The sequence below is a fragment of the Corvus hawaiiensis genome, chromosome 13 (assembly GCF_020740725.1).
Source record: "Corvus hawaiiensis isolate bCorHaw1 chromosome 13, bCorHaw1.pri.cur, whole genome shotgun sequence".
NCBI lineage: Eukaryota > Metazoa > Chordata > Aves > Passeriformes > Corvidae > Corvus > Corvus hawaiiensis.
Genome location: NC_063225.1, coordinates 13,464,032 through 13,483,078, shown reverse-complemented (window position 1 = coordinate 13,483,078; position 19,047 = coordinate 13,464,032). Strand labels below are relative to the sequence as shown.

The 19,047-nt window shown below is 40.2% G+C and overlaps 1 protein-coding gene and 2 long non-coding RNA genes across 5 annotated transcripts in view; 2 read left to right on the top strand and 1 right to left on the bottom strand.

The window, feature by feature from the left end:
- Positions 1–7,163: 7,163 nt before the first annotated feature.
- On the top strand, positions 7,164–13,494 carry LOC125332517. Of its 2 annotated transcripts, XR_007206536.1 has the most exons (4): positions 7,164–7,479; positions 7,731–7,890; positions 8,390–9,797; positions 10,976–13,494. It is a non-coding gene; the product is annotated as an uncharacterized LOC125332517 (long non-coding RNA). The 2 variants fall into 2 exon arrangements; XR_007206535.1 differs by having other exon boundaries at positions 7,164–7,890.
- On the bottom strand, positions 8,712–17,284 carry LOC125332518. Its single transcript, XR_007206537.1, has 4 exons — positions 17,084–17,284; positions 16,311–16,414; positions 9,670–9,768; positions 8,712–8,794 (listed from the first exon to the last, which is right to left on the bottom strand). It is a non-coding gene; the product is annotated as an uncharacterized LOC125332518 (long non-coding RNA).
- Positions 16,545–19,047, top strand: part of MNS1 (meiosis specific nuclear structural 1) — a 7,576-nt gene continuing 5,073 nt past the window's right edge. Inside the window, exons 1-5 of one of the 2 annotated variants that reach the window (XM_048317446.1) lie at positions 16,545–16,705; positions 16,879–16,968; positions 17,170–17,297; positions 17,778–17,880; positions 18,692–18,921. In XM_048317446.1, the coding sequence (XP_048173403.1) occupies positions 16,703–16,705; positions 16,879–16,968; positions 17,170–17,297; positions 17,778–17,880; positions 18,692–18,921 (554 nt within the window). In that variant the 5' untranslated portion in view covers positions 16,545–16,702. Of the gene's footprint in view, positions 16,706–16,878; positions 16,969–17,169; positions 17,298–17,777; positions 17,881–18,691; positions 18,922–19,047 lie in introns of those variants that run through there. The other variant, XM_048317445.1, reaches the window with a different exon arrangement.

Sequence of the window (19,047 nt, the reverse complement as noted above, 5' to 3'; positions counted from 1 at the left end):
ATTACTAAAATACACACATACATGAACACACATACGTTTGTCCCAGAAGAACAGAGGATGGTATTTTGGTTTTGATTAAAAAGATGGACAAAGATAAATACAGCACTATAATTCTTGTGCATTTCTTTAAAACAAAAGACTTTTTTTATTATGTGGCCAGTAGGGTGTGGCCTCTTGAGGCTCTTCCTGAGATTTTCATCTTCCCTATCCCTTCATCACTGAGCTATGTTCTAGGAGTGGAGAAATTAATTCCATTTATACTTCTGGTGCTTTACTACCACTCACAGGCTCCTCCCCTGCCCCTTCAGTTTATATTCATTGGAATTGCAGCTTTGCTAGTTTTACTTTCCTGGAGGGTTTAGGCAGATATTGGGCAAGTATTGTATTGCTTTAGGGATTACTAATTCCAGGGCCTTTGTTCTGCAAATTACGTGTAAATGGATGTGCTGATGGGTGTTTTCACCTGATGTCTGATTGAGATTCCTATTGAACCAGTCTTGTCTGCCTTCGTTCATCCACAGAGCAGGCAGCTCAGGATGCCAGCCTTGTATTTGCACGAGTGAACGCAAAATAACTCGGGTCCAGTGACTGGTAAAGCTGAGGGAGGGGTGGCTGAACTGTCTGAGACACAGCTGTGAAGCCATGCAGCATTGTCTATTGCCACAGGCTGGGTTGGCTGGGGCTTTGGGCAGCCTGGGCTAATGGAAGGTGTTCCTGCCCATGTAGGGGGGTTGGAGTGAGATGATCCCTAAGGTTCCTTCCTACCCAAACTATTCTATGATTCCATGATAATATTGGATTTTACAGCCTATATGAGGTTGGCTGCCTTCTCATCAGTCAAGGCTCACTTTTTGTGATAAAGTGGTACTTAATCACTTAGATGTTGACAAAGATGGGGATAGATTTTGGTAGTTTAGTAATTGATTTATGGTCTTGTGAGAAAGTAATGCAAGGAAAAGATGTAAAATACTTCATCTGTACAAAATCACTTCTAGTCTGTCCTGGCTTTTTATTTTAGCTACTGGTAATTACACACTGCTATTTTAACTGTGCAACTTCAGCCTTTTAATCCCAACCCTTACTGTCATTTTTCACTTCACAGCTGCATGCAGAAGCCCAACCCAGTATACATGGTATAAATATGGTATACTTTTCTTATCTAGTTAACAAAAAATCCTGTAAAAAGTTGACAGTGAGAGGTTGGAGAAAAGAAAGGATTTTAATGGATCCAAGTCTGAAATATGGAGAATAAGCAACTTTCTAAAATTAGCCCTCAATGAAAATCAGATTAAGCAGAGAATATATAGTACTTTTTGTAGAAACAAAGTATTTCCTTAATTTCCATTCCAGTGTTTTCATTTACAAGGATGTTCCTGAGCAAATGACCAAGGTGTAATTCTCCAAATACAGGGAGAAGCATCAGTCATATAGAACAGAAGATTTACTTTGGAACAGTACAGACAACTTCAGAGGTATAAAAAAAAAAAATCCCTACAACATATTTTGCATGAATAAAGAAGGTAGGTTTTGAATCTTGTTATTATTTTCGATGGTGTAAAACTCATTTACATATTTGAATAGCAAGATTTTGACATCTCATCTAAAACCTTTTCCTGACATAAAAGCAGAGAGTGCACAGTTTCTAATAATAAAAATCTTTACTCCCTTTTAACATAGGCACATAGTAGTATAAAGATACTACCTGTGCATTAAGCATAAAGAATATGTTGTCTTGTTATAATGTGTCAAAATATTCTTTAATGAAGGAAGGTATCTAAAATGTACAAAGCAGGATAAACCAGCTACTAATACCTTCGTTACTGTCTATCAACAAATGACAGTCCTATCAGTAAATGAATGAGCTAGAAGGGATAAATGGACAGGTTATAGAAATTGCTTTCACGGTGATCTCTGAACACAGAAGATGCAGTTTTAAGCTTTCAAATTTCAATGCAGTCATTTTGGCAATAGGAACATATGAACGTATCAGGTGTCAAAAAATGTCTTACTCTTTATATTCCATAATTAAGCTTTGTAGTATTTTTTAAATTTTAAATACCCATTGTGAAATATCAGTGAGTTCTACCCTTTCAAACTGTGTGGCCGCTAGCATTATTATGGACTGTAGAATTCAACCTGCTAATTAGACTTCTAACAAGTATAGTTGACGGGGAGGGGTTGGCCTTCCAGAATTAATGGACCTCTTTGTCTTGCTTGAGGCATATCAGAGCTTAATGCCATGAACAAAATGCTGATCTGACCTTTGGTTCCAGGATGTGATGCTGGGTCATAATATTTTTGAGGTTCATTCCAATAATAAATTACAGTTTTAATGATGGCTCTGCAAACATATGGCAAACAGAAGACACTTTTCATAGATTAAAACAACATAGCTTCCATTAAACCTCTGGAATAACTAAACCCAGTAACTTGTTAAGCACTGAAGTGTTTGTTTGTTGTACTTTGTTTAGTTATTTAACACCTGCCTCCTTCCTGCTTTTAGGTATAATCAGCATTAGAAATACTATTGCTAATCAGGTTGTCCAATCTTAAAGCATATATACAGTTCCTGCTACTTTGAAACTGTGCTGCTGCTGCTTCTTTAAAGCTCCATGTGATGTTTACCTGCGAAGCAGTGAGACTGTATTTCTCATAAATTAATTTATGAATATTTATATACCAGATGGTTTTTCAAGTGCTAGCCAAAACTGATGGTGTTTAAACCAGAGTAATTGAGAAAGATTGAAGAAACTCATGGAAATATCCATGATGGGGTAGTACATTTGTGACTTCTAACAGCCAAATTATTTATGCATTTGGAAGTACAATCCTTGAGCTTCTCATTCTTGATTGTACATTTGATCCTGTAGTTAGCCTGTGCTTTTAAGAGCATTCTTATTGCTGTATATAGCATAAGATTAGCAAAGGCTGAAGGTATGATGACGCCATTGATATGAGTATCTGTCCACAGTGTCCCTCAGAAGTCAGACCCTGACTGTGCACACTTTGAAAGACAAAGTCCTTGAGATGTGGGCAAAGAGGGAGCAGGGGAAGAGTGATGGTTTACTGTAAAAGGTGCATTCCATCCTCCCTTAAGTTGTGTCTATTTTATGCAGTTTAAATTAGCTACATGTCAGTACATATATTTTGATGTATTTGCCCAAACATTTTGTCAATTCCCAAGTAGCATTTGCTAACAGACTGAATTTTAGTGCCATCATCTGTTGGCCATGTACAATTGCAGCATGGGCAGGTGGGGATCCTGCAATACTTCTTCTATTGCTTGTTTCACATCCAGTTTCATTTCTTGTGCTCACACCTTATGTATTGTGCTTTGAAAAAACAAACACATACAGAAGTCTATACAGTGGAGCAGCCATTGTCTGTTGGGCTGGATGTCATATGTGAATATTGGCACAGACAAAACAGGCTTTTTACAGGGAAATAAACTAGACAGTGTGGACTCTAGAACTGCATCTATAAAGCTGATTTACATAGCCACTTTATGTCAAAAACTTTAGGTGGTCCTGATATTTGGCAGCAACAGTATGTATTGTAGTTTTCTGTTTGGAAACTTTTGCTTTATTTCAGTAAAAAGTTTGACCTGCATGAGCAAAACTGTTTGAAAGTAGTTAATAGGGACTTAATTCTGCTCTAGAAACTAGAGCTAAAACTCCATTTTTTGGGGGGAGTAATGTATCTTGCCAGTATTGTGTGCTCTCTTCAAGACTAGCTTCTGCAGAAAGATGATTAGTTTCTTTGCTTTATCAAAGTGGTGTCTTTACATCCAGCAGCTCATCCACAGACAAGATTTAACATGATTCTTACTTGCTGGTAGTAGATATGTACACTGTAATCGGGCTTTTCTAGCTGTGAGGTGGTGTAGTAGTAATAATCCCTGTCACATTTGAAGCTTGTTATCACTAGGTGAAAAACTCTCTATTTGTAGCTTCAGCCTCCATTTATGAATTTCTATCCAAGTCCAACAAAAGAAAGAAGTTTGAAGATGCTGGAGAGATGTCTGGCGTAAGAGTCACAGTTGTCACAATGAAGAATGAGCCTTGGCTACACCTCAGGGCTAAGAGCCTGATGTTTGTGAATGCAAGTCATTGTCCGAAGGCGTCTGTGTCTGAGTTGATCTTTTTCCATTAACAGCCAGTACAGAGAGCTGACATGACCTCACCCTGAGGTAGATGTTTCTAACTGGCTGGCACACCTGCCTTCTATCCATCTTCAGTAGCAGGATTTCGGGAGATGCTATGGTCTGAACTTTGCTAAGATGGATCCCATACAATACAGCCATGCTGTCACTACATTTCTGTCACAGAGAAAGAAACTCCATCATAAGTATTTACAAAGGATTGTCAACTGAAAATTAATTACTTGGAAAATCCCCAAGCAACGTACTGTAAACTGGCCCAGCTCTGAGCAGAGGGTCAGACCAGAACACTGCCAGAGTCCAGTCCACCCTCAGCTTGTGTTTCTGGGTTTAAAGCAGGTACCCTTTCTCAAGGGTGAGACTCGAGGGGAAAGTTTTCTGTTGTAATGTGTGTGGGATTGCTGTGTTTGATCCTTAGCAACCAAACAGATATATAACATTTATAACTCAGTGACAGATCTGTGCTGCACAGTAAGCTGCCCAGGTGGACTCAAAACTTGTCACTGATTTTTGCACTCTCTTAATCTTCCTGTTTATTCTGTGCTTCATTAAAGTCAATCTCTGCTGGACAGACTGTCACTCAGGCTAGGCCAGTCCTGCTGTCTGCACTCTCTGGGGATCACCCTTCATCCTGATAAATGGTCTATTAGGAGAGCACGTGTCAGAGAGAAACCCTTCGTGAAGCTAAATAGATTAGAGCCTCTTCCCTCTGAAAGGTCTCAGTGGAATGGGGTAGGCGTGATCGTTAAAGCGGATTTAGAATGAGAAGACACTATTCCTCAGGATAGAAATTACTCTGAGTTTACAAAGGTATGGAGTAGTTCTAGTAAATATATAGAATGAAAACCCTCAACGTTAGCACTTGCCACCAGAACAGATGCAGTGTGATGATCTGGAAGTTGCTGAACTTTCTCATGGTACCCCACTGGGAATTGAATAGATCCAGCCTTTCTCTGTGCTTTTGTAATACCTTTCTTACCTAGTGCAATTGCCAGCATGAAGCAGCTATACAAATTTAATATTCTTGCAATGCAGTTTAGCAGCTGCAGGTACATTAGGACTGGTATAATGACCAGCAAAGGGAGGGGATTTCTGGTTCTTACAGACATCTTATCCCCCAGCTATGCCATTGTGTGAGTCATTGCTGCTCTGTCCTTGACCCTCTAAACACATCATGGTAACAGCAAGGCCAAAAAATCCCTTGCAAAAGCAAAACCTGCCTTTGAAATAATCTGTTTACGAGCGTGACTTATGTGGCATCACACACCCAAATGCCTCTGGTCCATCTTCTGGTGCTGCCTTTACCTGGTACAGGTTTCCTCAGGGTGGGACATGGGGAGAGGAGAAAGGGGCTCAGGTTGCTCCTCTTTGTTTCTCTGTGGAGTTTGGGTAGTGGTAGGGGCAGGAGGATGAGCTCAGTTAATGCTCTGAGATTAGTAGATGTTTAGCAGAGGTTGCATCTGTTTTGCCGACCCTCAGAAGCAGCTTCAAGCTCTCAAAGCTGCTCTTGTTTTAAATTGCTTTTTAAATAATTTTTTTCTCCCCCACTTTCATCTTCCCTTTTTCTGCATTACTGAGTGAGGGTGAAGGGAAAATGGATTCAGAGCTTTTCCACACAGCTTTCTGTGTCCTGAGCAGCCATTTCCATTGGCAGCACAAGTCTCCATATCTCTGGTCTTGAGCTTATTCACTGCTCTGTAGATGTTTGGTGTTGCAGGGATGCCTGTGGGAAAGGAAAAGCTTGTGCAAAGAGTAGGCAGGTGAGATCTTGATGCTTCTTTTTTGTTGCTTGAAGGAACATGCAGAAGCTCTGATTTTCACCCTTGTTGGAGCCAGTCCAACAGAAACGTCTCAGTTCTCTTGGCACCAAAGAGAGTGGCAGGTCCTCACCGGTGGCATTTGCACCAAAAATGGGGAGGGAGTGCTGCCAGAAGACTCTCTTGTGTGAAGAGTGGCTATCACTCAGGAAGAGGATAGAAAAATATTATGCTGAGGAAGTTAATTTTAAATGAATTAAAGGAAGATAAGTTCACATTTTCCAGATGAGCATCTTTCAGGAAAAAGAAATCAAGTAAAATAACAAAAAAGTTATAAACGGCAAATTCAACATTAGTTTCAATGAAAGATTAAGCAAATATTGTAGACATTTTAATAATAGCAATAAAAACCTAACCTAAGTATCATAACAATATGCATGTTGTAAACTCATGTAATCACATGCAGTTATTGTTCCTAAATTGCATCTTGCTTTTTGCAACAGTAAATACAGAATATATTCTCTGTCTGCCTGGGAAGATTTGGTAGACAATGGCTGCAATGATGGTACAAAAGTTGAAGGAGGTAATGTGGGGGAGTTCTGGAAGGCTCTTTTCAGCTCTCTCTTTTGTTGTCATTTATTTAAATGCAAATCTTTCAGGGAAAAAAAAGTCCAAAATCTGATAAATATTCAATAGCCTTGGTGCATTCATGAATGTGAGGCTGAATTTATGGAAATGGTGAGTCATACAGAAACTTGTCCAGGGAAACAAGGCATTTCTGTTAAAGGAAGAGCAGGGTACGGCAAAACTCTTAAATTAAGCCAAGGCCTAGAGTGTATTTTCATGTCTTCTAATTGGGAATTTTAAAGATATACTATGTAGGAAAACTGTCACTTTGGTCATCTTCAGGCAGACATAGGCAACACTGCATTCAGACAGCTGTAATCAGTGCAGCTTCTGCTCTCAGGTCCAAGAAGGACAAGTGCCTGTGATAGCCCATGATGTTACTGTGAGAAAAGCAGGTGGTTACAAAGCCTGGGACCAGGTCATCACACACAACTGGAGTCACAATTGAGGGTGTAGAGGGTGGTGTCCAGGAATGTGGTTCTGCTGTGCTGTTTCAGGTTCTGGTTTGTGCCAATAGAAGAGCCTTCCCCTGTGGAGATACAGCTAGAAAGCAGAAGTGAGAGCACTGCTAAACTCATGTCAGAAGTGGACGCGCTAACGCTGCTGGGCCGCAAACCATGGCAGGCAGTACGGCCTACCAGGAAATAGCTAGTATAAGGGAATGGCATGCTTGGTATGTACCTGTGCCGGTTAGTGCTAGCTTGTCGTTTTGCAATGTTATTAAGAAACATAGATATGGTTGTTATAGTGATTGCTGCGTATAGAAGAATCTATTTTTAGCTACTGCTCAAAAGGTATAAATACTTAGCTCTGTATCAATAAAATCGGCTTCTTGCATCCAAGCAATCTGCCCCGTCTCTTCCATTGCCGACCGTCACACGACACTCCCCAGGCCAGGATCCTCTCCCAGGGCTGGACACAGTCTGATGCAAATAGGTGCCAAAGCTCATTTTCCCTTTCTTTTCCTTGCTAAATCAGTGTTTGTACTGTGACTTTCACTCCCTGGGCAATATGCACCAAAAATGTGGCCTGAGGAGACCTTCTTTTCCTCTGTCAGTCCTGAAGAGGAATATGAGAGACAGCTCCTCCACCTGAAGAACGTTATGGAATGCTATAAATATGTTAATTCTCTAATTTATTAAGGTTAAAACTTACTTGACCCATTTAAAAAATGTCACTGTTTCCAGGGTATCAACAAATAAAAGGATACCTGAAAGAGACCTACAGAAAAGCTTGGGTGTATGTCATGAATGTCATGTTATTTCATGGCTTTACATTTAAGCATCTCAGTTACTGCATCTCCTTACTCTTAGAAGATTACCAACTAGAACAGGTTCAAAACTTTGTGTAAGTGAAATCTGCAGAGCGTAAAAAGAATTCACAGTAAACATCTTTTCCTTGTAGGTAGACATGACACAAAAATGTGGGGTTTGGTATTTGTTCTGTACTGATATTGTTATTCTTGTCTATTCGTTATGTTTCTGCCATAGTTCATTTTGAGTTCATTACAGAGCTTTGCCTTACAGTATGACATGACTAAGCTTATGCTTAGCATTATTATTATATCATTTGCTTGTAAGCTCTGCCTGTTTTATTGCTGAATTATCCATTTTTAGCAATATTATTTAGAAAATAACTGTCCGCAAATGTCTAGGATTTTTTTCAGGTTTTACTCAGATCAGTTTAAACTGTTCAAATCTTAGATAAAATAAAATACAGCTTAGTAGAGCCTATAGATATAACCTTAACATTTGTTTATCACTGACTAGGACTGGCCAGAAAATTACTATTTAGGGAGAGTTTCCATACATTTTGGGATGAAAATCATCTTAATTTTTTTTCACAGCTTCTTGAGGAAAATGGGACAAATTCTCTATCTGATGCAGTTGAGGGCATGGAAGATGGATCTTCTACATCCAAAACTACTGGCTATTTAGTATTATCTATTATTTAAGATACGTCTCACTTTATAGTCTACATTTCCACATACCACTTTGAAGGCACAATTTGATTATTATTGGTTGGTTGTTTTCTTGCTTTCAGTTGAGGACAAGCTGCTACAAGGACTCAGGCTTCTGTCCTCAAGCTCAAGGTGTCCAGAGAAGGATTTGTGCAGGGGGACTTCCTTCTACACCTTAGGTCTAGTCTGGCTGGACACCTTTCCCATCCTAGGTTGTGTGCAGAGTAACAGGATGCTTTGCCATGACTTGCTAAGCCACCTTGGGAGCCAGGCAAGGTGGGTATTTGCTGCCTGGAAGGCAAAGAGAGTAAGTTTTTCAAATACTGAATAGCAAAATATTGAACTTCAGAAGAAGAAAGCCCCCCCCCCCCCACTGGAAATAAAATAAAAACATATAGTCCTTCAGGAAACTAGCCCATTGCATAACAAGCAGATAAGAATGAATTGTTCCTTTCAAGTCAGTTTTTAAAAGAGGAAAATATTTAGAAAGTAAATCTTGCAGTCTAGGTAAAAGCAATTTTGTTTTATGCAGCTGCCAGTGAAGAGTCCTGGTGCAGTGGTACTTGTAAGTCGTAATCAATAAACATGAATTATTTAGAAGACACAAGATAAAAATGAATGAGTATTAAACCAGAATTAATCCACCATATAAACACTAAGCAATATGTATGTGTTCCTAGCAAATTGGTAGTGACATCCATTTGGAATCTCAGTTTACATGCATGAAAAAGGTATAAGTGAATGTTTCATCATCTAATTGTAAATAAATTTTAGCTAAAATGCATGAACTAACTGTTAAGGATCAAGTATCTTAAATTAGAATGTCTACAGTATATAAAAGCAGACATTCTGGCCAGATGGTGTGAGACTAAGAAGTGACTGCACTTCAAATAAATAACCAGAAATCATGTGCAATGGGGTTCACTTGAGCACCACACATTAAAACAACCTGCAAAGAAGAGATGAGGCAGTTTAGGAGAAAAGTTTTTGTGTTGGAGGGGCAATGAAAAATCTCATTTAACATAGATACTGTGTTAGTCCCACTTTTTGCTTCTTCTGTCTGCAGAAATGAGGTCTCAACAGAGCTTTTGGATCCTGAAGAAACATGATGAGAGATATCATTCCCAACCCACTGACAGAGAAGGAAGAGGAGTAATAGTACTCACATGTAAATGAAGTGAGGCAAGGCCTGAAAAATGCTTCATGACAAGAGGAAAAATTGAGGAATTAGGAGTGTCCAAAAGAGTACTTTGTAGTACAAAGACCTGTGGGATGGGAAGAAAATATTAAACAGGTAATGGAGATGACAGAGGGTAGAGATAATTCCTCCAAAAATACTAAAATGATGTACTTGAACTACAGTTGTATCTCTCTAATATACATCTGAATAGATATGGAGTCAGGAAATGGTTATTTATAAGCTAAAGCAAAAAGTCCATTGGTATTGCTTTCAAACATAGATACTATCTAGAAGGCAAGCCCATGTAAAATGTTTTCCAAATGAACTTGGTTAAAATTTCAGAAGTATGGGTGGTTGGGAATGAGAATTTCCAGCATATCTGATAGCAGAGGAAAAGTAGAAACTGCTCATCTTAACATATCCTGTAAAATTCTGTAGGTCACCCAGGTTCAGGTTGTGTGCCCTTATTAAAGCTCCAAGAATGTTTCTGGACTAATTACAGTAAAAGTGAAGTTGTTCAACAGTGGTGTTTATCTGTTACGACAGCATAGTGATCACTGATTCTTGCATGAGTGACAGAAAGGTTAAGTTAGAGATCTTCTGAAGGAGGACTTTTTTAGCCATAGGGGACAAAAGCAGAGGAAAAAAGGACTGACAAAGGTTGTATACAAAGAAGCCTTTAATGCAGATTTGCCATAAGGCAAGATAATAGTGCTTGAGTGTTATGAACTGCAAAAACTGCATGAGCACATTATATTTTAAACACTTAATCTGTTTTACAAACTATGTACATTCTTCTGCTAAATAAGATGAATTGGGATTCAAGAAGCAGCACATCCTGACAAATCTCCTAAAGGCATCCATTAATATAAATCAACAGTAGCAATTTTGTTTGATCATTTATTTGCAAGAATCATTAAGGTTTATTAGCATAATTATTCCCTGTGGGACTTCATGTCACATAAATGAAAAATGGCATTATCAATATTTAAAAGATAAGTACGTAATGTTCAGAGTACTTAAACAGTACTCTGCAGGTGGTGTCCAGCTGTAGCAAATTAGATTAGGTTTGATTTTTAAATTCTAGAGATATAACTTGAGACAAAACTAGGTTCCTTATTGTGCAAGGCATAAGCACAACACTGAACTCTGTAGTTACTCATTACTCATGTGTGTAACACTGTTATCTAATTTCAAGGAAGCAACTTGTCCTAGGATACCAAAGGGGAAGAGAATATTGCTTACTGGTGGAAATCCTTCTATAATATCACTGCTTTTCTTACTTTTAACAGTTCTATATGATGACCTGAAATTTTCCCAGTGAAACGAGACAACTTTTTCCCTCATCTCAGTGGAGACATGGAGAAGGGCCTTGCTTTCCTGCAGGAGCTCTGAAACCAAAATCAGCTGGTTTCTCTGTAGTAACACTGTGATCATCTCAGTACTACCCATGAGGCTTGGCTTACAGGAGCACTTTTTGAAACAGACACAGGGACTGATGCATAGCAAAGCCTGTGGGTAACACTGTGGCGGGGACATTTCATGGACAGAGATCTGTGGGCTTTGTCTGGCCCACAGCAATGCAGAGCCAATTCACCGCTTCCATGAGGAATTTTTGTTGGAGCACAAAATTGCTGTTTTGTCAGCAGCAAAATGTATCGGTAACCACTGTGTACTCTTCTCCTCTCTAAAAGCTCTTGAATAAAACATCAATGATTTTACTAAACATGCCCCAGGACTCCTCCAGACATATCCCTGTGTGGAGCAGGGAAGCAGAGCCTGCACCAGCCTGGGGCTCATCACAAGGCTCTGCCAAGGCTGCTGGGCAGGAGGAAGAGCCAGTGTAAGAGATGGATGCAGGCAGCAGAATGACTTTCACCTTGCTCTCTGACCTTTTGGGACTGATGTTTGTTTTCTGTTACTGCCCTTCAGTTGCCCTCTCCATTGGTTGGCTTGAGGTTATGGCTACGGATTAGTTTGTTTAATACTCTGTTGTTTGCAAATGACATCTTTTTTCTTAGTATTCTGCTCTTTGCTAAGCTCCCCTTTGGAGCTCCTCAGTTTTTTAATTATTCACAAAAGCGAACTGAACTCTTTGGAATTAATTGTGTTTGGTGGTATCTTGCAGGAATGAAAGGGGTTCTGCTTTCTTCTAAGTACATTTCTTGGTGCTTTCAAGTCTGCACTCAAGTTAGAACACATGCCAACACCTGGACTTGGTGCTTCCCAGGAAATAGGCAGTCCCCAGGAAGAATATGCCATCTCACCCTTTTGCTTGGTGTGTACTTTTTTATGGGTGCTGCTATAGGAAGAGTAGTAAAGCTTAGTACTTAACAGTTTATTTCTCAATATGTCATTCACCTTTGGAAATTATAAATCTTCCTTCCAGAGGTGTATGTTCTGATGGCATTGCATACAAAATACTGAAAAGGAAACTGTGATCTGCTCAGTGCTTAATGACAGCCAAAATCTGCTGGGGGGATGATGATCACTGCGTGGAGGCCATGTCTGGTTTTAGTTTTCCCCCTGCCCATTCAGTTGGGCACTTTAGCAGACAAGCTTGCAGGCTGGTTACTCAAATGCCTCCTCTGCACCCCGCACAGAAAAGAAGGATAGACTAGAATAGAAAAAAATCTAATCTTTCTTTCAAACTAAAAGCTACAAATGAAGCTTGTTGTCTTGAAGGACACTTCTGACAAACACTTGTATCAGAGGTCCCACGTCAAAGTCTCAGTAAATATATACCTTTTAAAAACCTTTTACAAACAGTACTTTCATGCTCATAAACATCCAGGTTCTCTACTAAAAATCTTCTCCATTCACTTTCCTAAGTAAGGACTCAGTCCTGTTGCTTGAATTTACGATCTCTGTTCTCTTTCATTGGTTATGATAGGTAAGTGGATAAAGGTCTTGCTGCAAAAAACCAGAAGTGTCATTATAGCAATGTTTTACAACATTCTTTATAGAAGAACTATATTGCTGTACCTAGACCAGGTGTTTAAAAAAAATTCGTAGAGGTGAAGCAGAAAGCCTGGTATTCTCAGCAGAAAGCACTTGCGTGCTCCCCAGTGTTTGCTAGTTGAATTAAAAGAAGCACGGTAGATATGGCTCTCTAATTGGGTTCAAATCACTGAATGCTGGCAAAGTGGTGCCAAACTCACAGGAAAAGAAAACTGAGTTCTACAACTAAATACTTACTAAACCCACATTTGTCACATCAGAAACAGATGTATTTTTGTTGAACACATTAGAAGCACTGAGTATTTTTGTTCCTTGTAATATTTTTGTTTATTGTCCTTAATGTCATGAGTAAAAGATTGCTTCTGCCTACTGCTGCTATGGGACGTGTTTTCCCTACTACTGCAGTATAATTAAAAAAAAAAAAAAATTAGTACTAAGACTTTGTTGACAGTGATAGCCCCTTAGCTCCTAAATCTGCTATCCCATCCATCACTAATCTCAAACAATGCAAGCATTAGTTTCTCTGTGACTTATCTGGGTCCTTAGTAGATCAATAGCACAGCTCAGATGTTTCAGACTCTTCCCTGTTAATTTGCATTTATCTTTTCATCCAAAGAAGGTAAACTACCTCACAGAGAAGCTGTGTTATCCCCAATAGTGGTTTATAATGTTGCCAAGTCAGCATGACCCACATATCTCAGCTGGAATGCATTTGTCACTGTCTCATGTTATGATTATCTGGTAAAATGCCCTAGAAAAGAGGTAAACTTGCAAAATGGCTTCACCGTTTTCATTTAATGACCTTTTCTGCTGTGTGTTCCTCCATCACCTTCAACTGAAACTGCTAAATAAAGGGAACTTACTTTTTCCCTTTAATGCTCCATTTCATCATTTTTGCCATTAGCTTTCCTCAGCAGTCTTCACTTCTGCTGTCAGGAGTTCATCAGTGGGTGCTGATACTGAATTTAAGAACTGACTCATTTATTAAGATGCTGTGTCAACCCTGAGATAGGACTGCTGAGTTTAACTCTACATTTGTACAATTGGCTGCTGATTACCTAAAGCTTTTCAGGCTCTAGGAGGTTTTAATGCTCTTAGGACAAAGGAATGAGAATCAGGTCACTGACCTGTAGCTGTAACCAGGCTGCTGCAAGAAGAAATGCTCTATGGAACAAGAGTTTGATTGCAATTATGCAGCAGGGACTCATTCCTTTCCATATTATAGGAAGGTAGATATTTCATTTATCTGGTTTTCTAAAAACTTCATAAGCTATGTAATGAAAGAAAACTGAAATATAAACACACTGGATTTCTAAGAAGTCTGACCCAGCTGGTTGCTAAAACAGTGCGTTTTTATTCTTCTTCAGAAGAGCAGAGCAACTCTGCCTGGACTGAACTCTGCTCTGTATGTGTGAAATTTGTAGGTCTTTAACTGAGAAATTAATCAGTGCTATCAAGGAGCTCTGCTTTTGACATGAGGAGAAGGTAGGTCTGTTTTCACCACAGTGCTTGATTTCTTCCCAAATAGGAAGGTACGAGGGAGGCCCCTCCAGGGAGGGGGGTCACTTGCTGTGACTGCACAGCTGGGAAGAGGAGCAGCAAAAACAGGTGCTTGCCTCTCAGGTGGAGGAGGAGCACCCAACTGAGATGACCTTGATGAGGAGAACGGGATGTGCTAAGAGGGCCTGGCACAGAAATGCTTGGCCAGGTGCAGGTGTGTGGAGAGCCAACAGGGAGATGCAGCCAGTGCCGGAGAGCAGCAATGGTTGCAAACTGAAAAAGGGGAACTTCTGGTTGGATGTAAGGGAGGGAACAAAAAAAAAAAAAATTAAGATGCCCAAGCTTTAGGACCAGGAGTCTGCAGTTCCTGGGGGTGCTCTCAAGAAGAGATGAAACGAGTAGTTGCATCTAAATTGAGGGAAACAATTGTTTTCCATCTCTTATGTATTCCATTTAATGGAAGAACAAGACAAGGGCGTATTGGGTATTTCTGTGGAGTTTATGGGTTATTTCCCCCTCCTGGTTCTCTATGTGGGGTGACTGTGTGCTGAAAGGTTACTTACCTTCTTTTGGAAATCTGCAGGCACAGAACGTTTACTGAGCTGTCCCTGTGGCTTAACTTATGTTGGGGAAAACAATCAGGGCATTAAAGGTAAGAGTTTCTGAGCACAAACTGCCATAAGGTATTGAGGATAAAGGAATTCTCTGGTTGCATTTTTTTTCTTCTTTGTATTTTAAGCACACTTTAGCAGATGTGAAATGTATAGGAAATAAAAGAATAGTGAGGTTCCAAGGACTGGAAACCTCAAAATATTTTCCCATTGGGAATCTTTCAGGATATTAGTCCTGTGGTCTGTCTCTTCTGTGAAAGATACGCTGCTAGCAAATAGTTTACATGCAAATATAAGCCACCTCTTAATTTTAAAAATAACTTTGTGAACTGACTCGTTGGTCTCTGATATGTATTTTGTTCAAGCATTTTTACTCCCACTTTTCTGAGTACCTTGCTGTCCTGGAGACTGACTCAAGGTGCTCTCCTTTTAGAGGGTTGCTGTTCCAAAATGAGGGTGTCATGTGAGCAAAGATGACATTTTACATCTCAAGGTTATTTGCTCTTATTTCCTAAAATGAAGGGCAGGGACTTGATTTTGTTCTTTTGTTTGGTAAGAAAGAAAATTCCATTTATTTCCAGTGAGGCTCATATCTGTTTACTGAGGAGAAGGAGCAGCAAAAGTACCTTTTGCACCTTTATCCCCCCCAGCCCTGCCACCTCCAAACCTTGAGCACTAAAAGTCACTGCTGTGCCAGAGTAGTTAAAAGATTCCTTCTTTCTAAGTCAATGCTTTAGAATCATTGGACGACTGGGGAATGGGGGGTGGGGTGGGGGTGGTGTTGACATTTATTTGTTTCCTTGCCTAATGGTGAAGAAAGTGATTTTTTTAATGTTTGGGGTGTTTCGGTTTTTTGTTTTTTGTTTTGTTTTTGTTTTTTGGTTTTGGTTTTTTTTTTTTGGTTTTTTTGTTTTTTTGGTTTTTTGTAAGAGAAGTATAGTGGTAGCACCACTTGCAAAGAACTAGGAAAAGTTTATGATCTTTTTCTGTCTCATCTCTTTCTGCTTGTATCCTTTTAAAGACATGGTCTCCTGTAGTTTATTCCTCCCTTCCCCAAGCATTGTGGGAAAACACTTTTCTTATTAAGAGGACAGAGAATAACCAAAGCTCCAGAAAGAATTCCACCATTGTGAGAAAATTTCTAAAAGATTTAAAATAGTGTTTTCATCCCAAAAATATATAGATATAGACACATCTAGCACTGCATCAGTAGAAACAAGCAGACTTCTAACCTAATTCTTTACCTTCTCTTAAGCTTTATTAATTTTAATTAATTTTATAAAGTAGGCGACATTAATGAGTTTGAAATACTGCTTTAAATAAGCTTAAATGTCTTTAGTTTTACTTAACTGTGTCGGAAGGAACATAAAGGTGAGGAAAGTGGGTAGGCTTGAGTTTGGGGAGTTGGGTGCCCCAAGGTTGATTTCCTTCCTGGAGCAGAGTCAATCCGGCCAAACTCTGGAGGGAGCAGTTGTGGTCTGTGTAAGGTCTCTTTCTGGAATATTAAAGGCTGGGTTTTCTTGAATAAAGCATACTCTGTACCAAGTACCCTTACCAGAATCATGTAGAGTCATCTGTTTTGGTGATGTTCATGTTCTGTCTGTTGTGTTCTGCCCTGTGCCTGTATCTCCCACACCTGTGGGGGATCCATCGTCATAGCTATGAAGGAGAGAAATTCTTAATTAAACGCTGCCACCTGGGGTTTGTGTTTAGAGGTGAATCAAGTGCATTAATTCAAAGTCACTACTCAAGAAATGCTTTTAAATAGCAACTTTCAAAGGTGCCCCTCGCCATGACGTCACGCGGCCCTGGCCCCGCCTGCTCCGGGGGTCACGTGCCAGGGTCGGGTCGCCATCTCGGCCAATCAGCGGGGGCAATTCCCCCGGAAGCGAAATCGCGCCCTGCAGGCCGGCGGCGCCACGCGTTGCCACGGCAACGGCCGGCAGGATGGTGAGGGGGAGCGGGATCGGGGGCGGCATGGGGAGCGGGACCGTGAGGGGAGCGGGATCGGGGGCGGCATGGGGAGCGGGACCGTGAGGGGAGCGGGATCGGGGACGGCATGGGGAGCGGGGGCGGGTCCCTGCGGCTGTCCTGCGCCACCGCTTTTCCCTTGTCGCCCGCAGGCGTCCGAGGAGCGGGACTGGGGCAGACGGGCGGCCCGGCTGCGGGCCGAACTGGAGCGGGAGCGGCGGCTGGATGAGGCGCTGCGGGCGGTAAGAGCTGCTGGGGCGGCCGCGCTCGAGGGGGGTGGGAAGGCCAAGGAGAGGTGTTCGCCTGGCTTTACCTTTGCCCGTCAAAACCTTTCCCCAGTAACAATCATTTACTAACTTGTATAGTCTTGCTGACTGCACAGTCTCCTTGCCTTCTTCCAAATGTGCGTGTGCGAGAGTTGGTAAGGAAATTGTTCTGATCAGGCAGAAGAGAACAGAAAGCAGAGAGCACTGCAGCTGGAGCGAGAGCAAAAGCTGGCGGCTGAGCTGGCGAGGCGGGACCTCGAGAAAATGAAAGATGAGAAGATAAGGCAACAAGTCAGAGCAAACAGGTAATTCAGACATTTCCCAGCTATATCAAATTGGCTGCTTGTTATCATGATTTGGGAAAGTTGTAGAAGGAGTGGAGAGGACTCAGACCTGGAAGGAAAAGTTAGTTTGAGGTCCAGGTATAATAAAAAGTTAGTTTTAAGCAAATTTTGTCTATAAAAGATGTTGATCCACAAAATTTTCATTTTGAGGATATGTATATGTACATTTAGGCATATCCATGAGCATACATGTGTATGTATGTGTACCTGTGCTTATATAGTTAGAAGTCAAGGATGCAGAACTGTTGATAGCACATGTAGGAATATAGGAAACTCTTGGTTTTAAGTGGATTTTTTTTCTTTTTTTGCCCTTTAGCTAGAGCAGTACTTTTCATCAGGGTTGCCCCGATGAAAATATTCTGTTTAAATAGTGATGGAAACTTAATTTTTTCCCCTAGATACCTACCCCCTTGTAATAGGATAATTTTTTTCCCCCTCCAGTCTTGAACTTCGAGAGTTAGAAAGAAAGCTGAAATCTGCTTATATGAATAAAGAACGAGCTGCACAGATTGCTGAAAAAAAAGCTATATACGATGAGAAAATGGTAATTAGTGCTTCCCAGCTCCTGAGTCCTGTAACTCTTTGTGTGGATTGTGCAGAAGATTTTTCCTTTGACATTTTTCATCTAAAATATTGTTCAGGCATTCGGTGTTATTGAAAATATATTTTGTGTTATGAAGGATTAATTAACCAGTAATAACTAGATGTAGAAAAAGGTTTACTTTGCCATTGCAATTGAAGGAGTAATGAATTAGCTGTATGACTGGTTATAGTTGTTATTTTACTGGTTTTGTAACATTTATCTGAGTAAAAACTATGATACCCTTCGTACAGTAAGTTTTTACAGTGGTGAATCCGTACCTCAGAGTCTGGTTGTTGAAAACAATGTTACTATTGTTAAACAGTGATCTGGATAACTTCAGAAAGACTTGCAAATTTGTATTTATGTATAGAATAATATTGGTGATCAGGCAGATGCTTCTGATTATGTTAATGCTCTATACAGAGTTCAATGCAGGCAGCTCATTGAGGTTCAATGCAATGTGCTCATTGAGCGTGTTCTCTGTAGCCCAGCTTCATTCCAGTCACTGTGCTGATGTAAGTCCCACCTGTGCTCAATGCTTTGTCCCTTAAGTACTTTTAGTGCTCCTCAAGTTGGTTAAAAGTGCCCTTCAAGGGTTCTACTGACTAGATTAAGCTATTAAGCGTGTTAAGGCTCTATATTTATAGACTGAGGTGGAAGACATTCCTTTCTGGTAATGCAGCATAATTCCTTTTCATACTGTGCATTTTTTCATTACAAGTTGTAGTACAGGGAATGAAAAGAAATCTTGTGTTGCCTTTTTCCCCCCTAGAAATGGGAGGATGAAGTAGCCCAAGAGATGAAGGAAGAGTACAACAGGTTTCTGAAAGAAGAAGTGTCTGCAGAACTGAGGCGAAACCAGGAGAAGAAAATGTACCATCAAGAACTGGACAAGCAGGTTGAGGAACAGGAGAAGAAGAAGCAAGAGGCTTATGAAGAGTTTCTAAGAGAGAAACTCATGATTGATGAAATTGTAAAAAAGATCTATGAAGAAGACCAAATGTTAGTTACTTTGAATTTTTATTATTTATTAATTTAAAACATAACAACTCATACAATTCTGCACAGAAAGCTGATTTGTATGCACCTATTCCATATAGAGTAAGGCCCATTTTAGTTCTCCTTGGT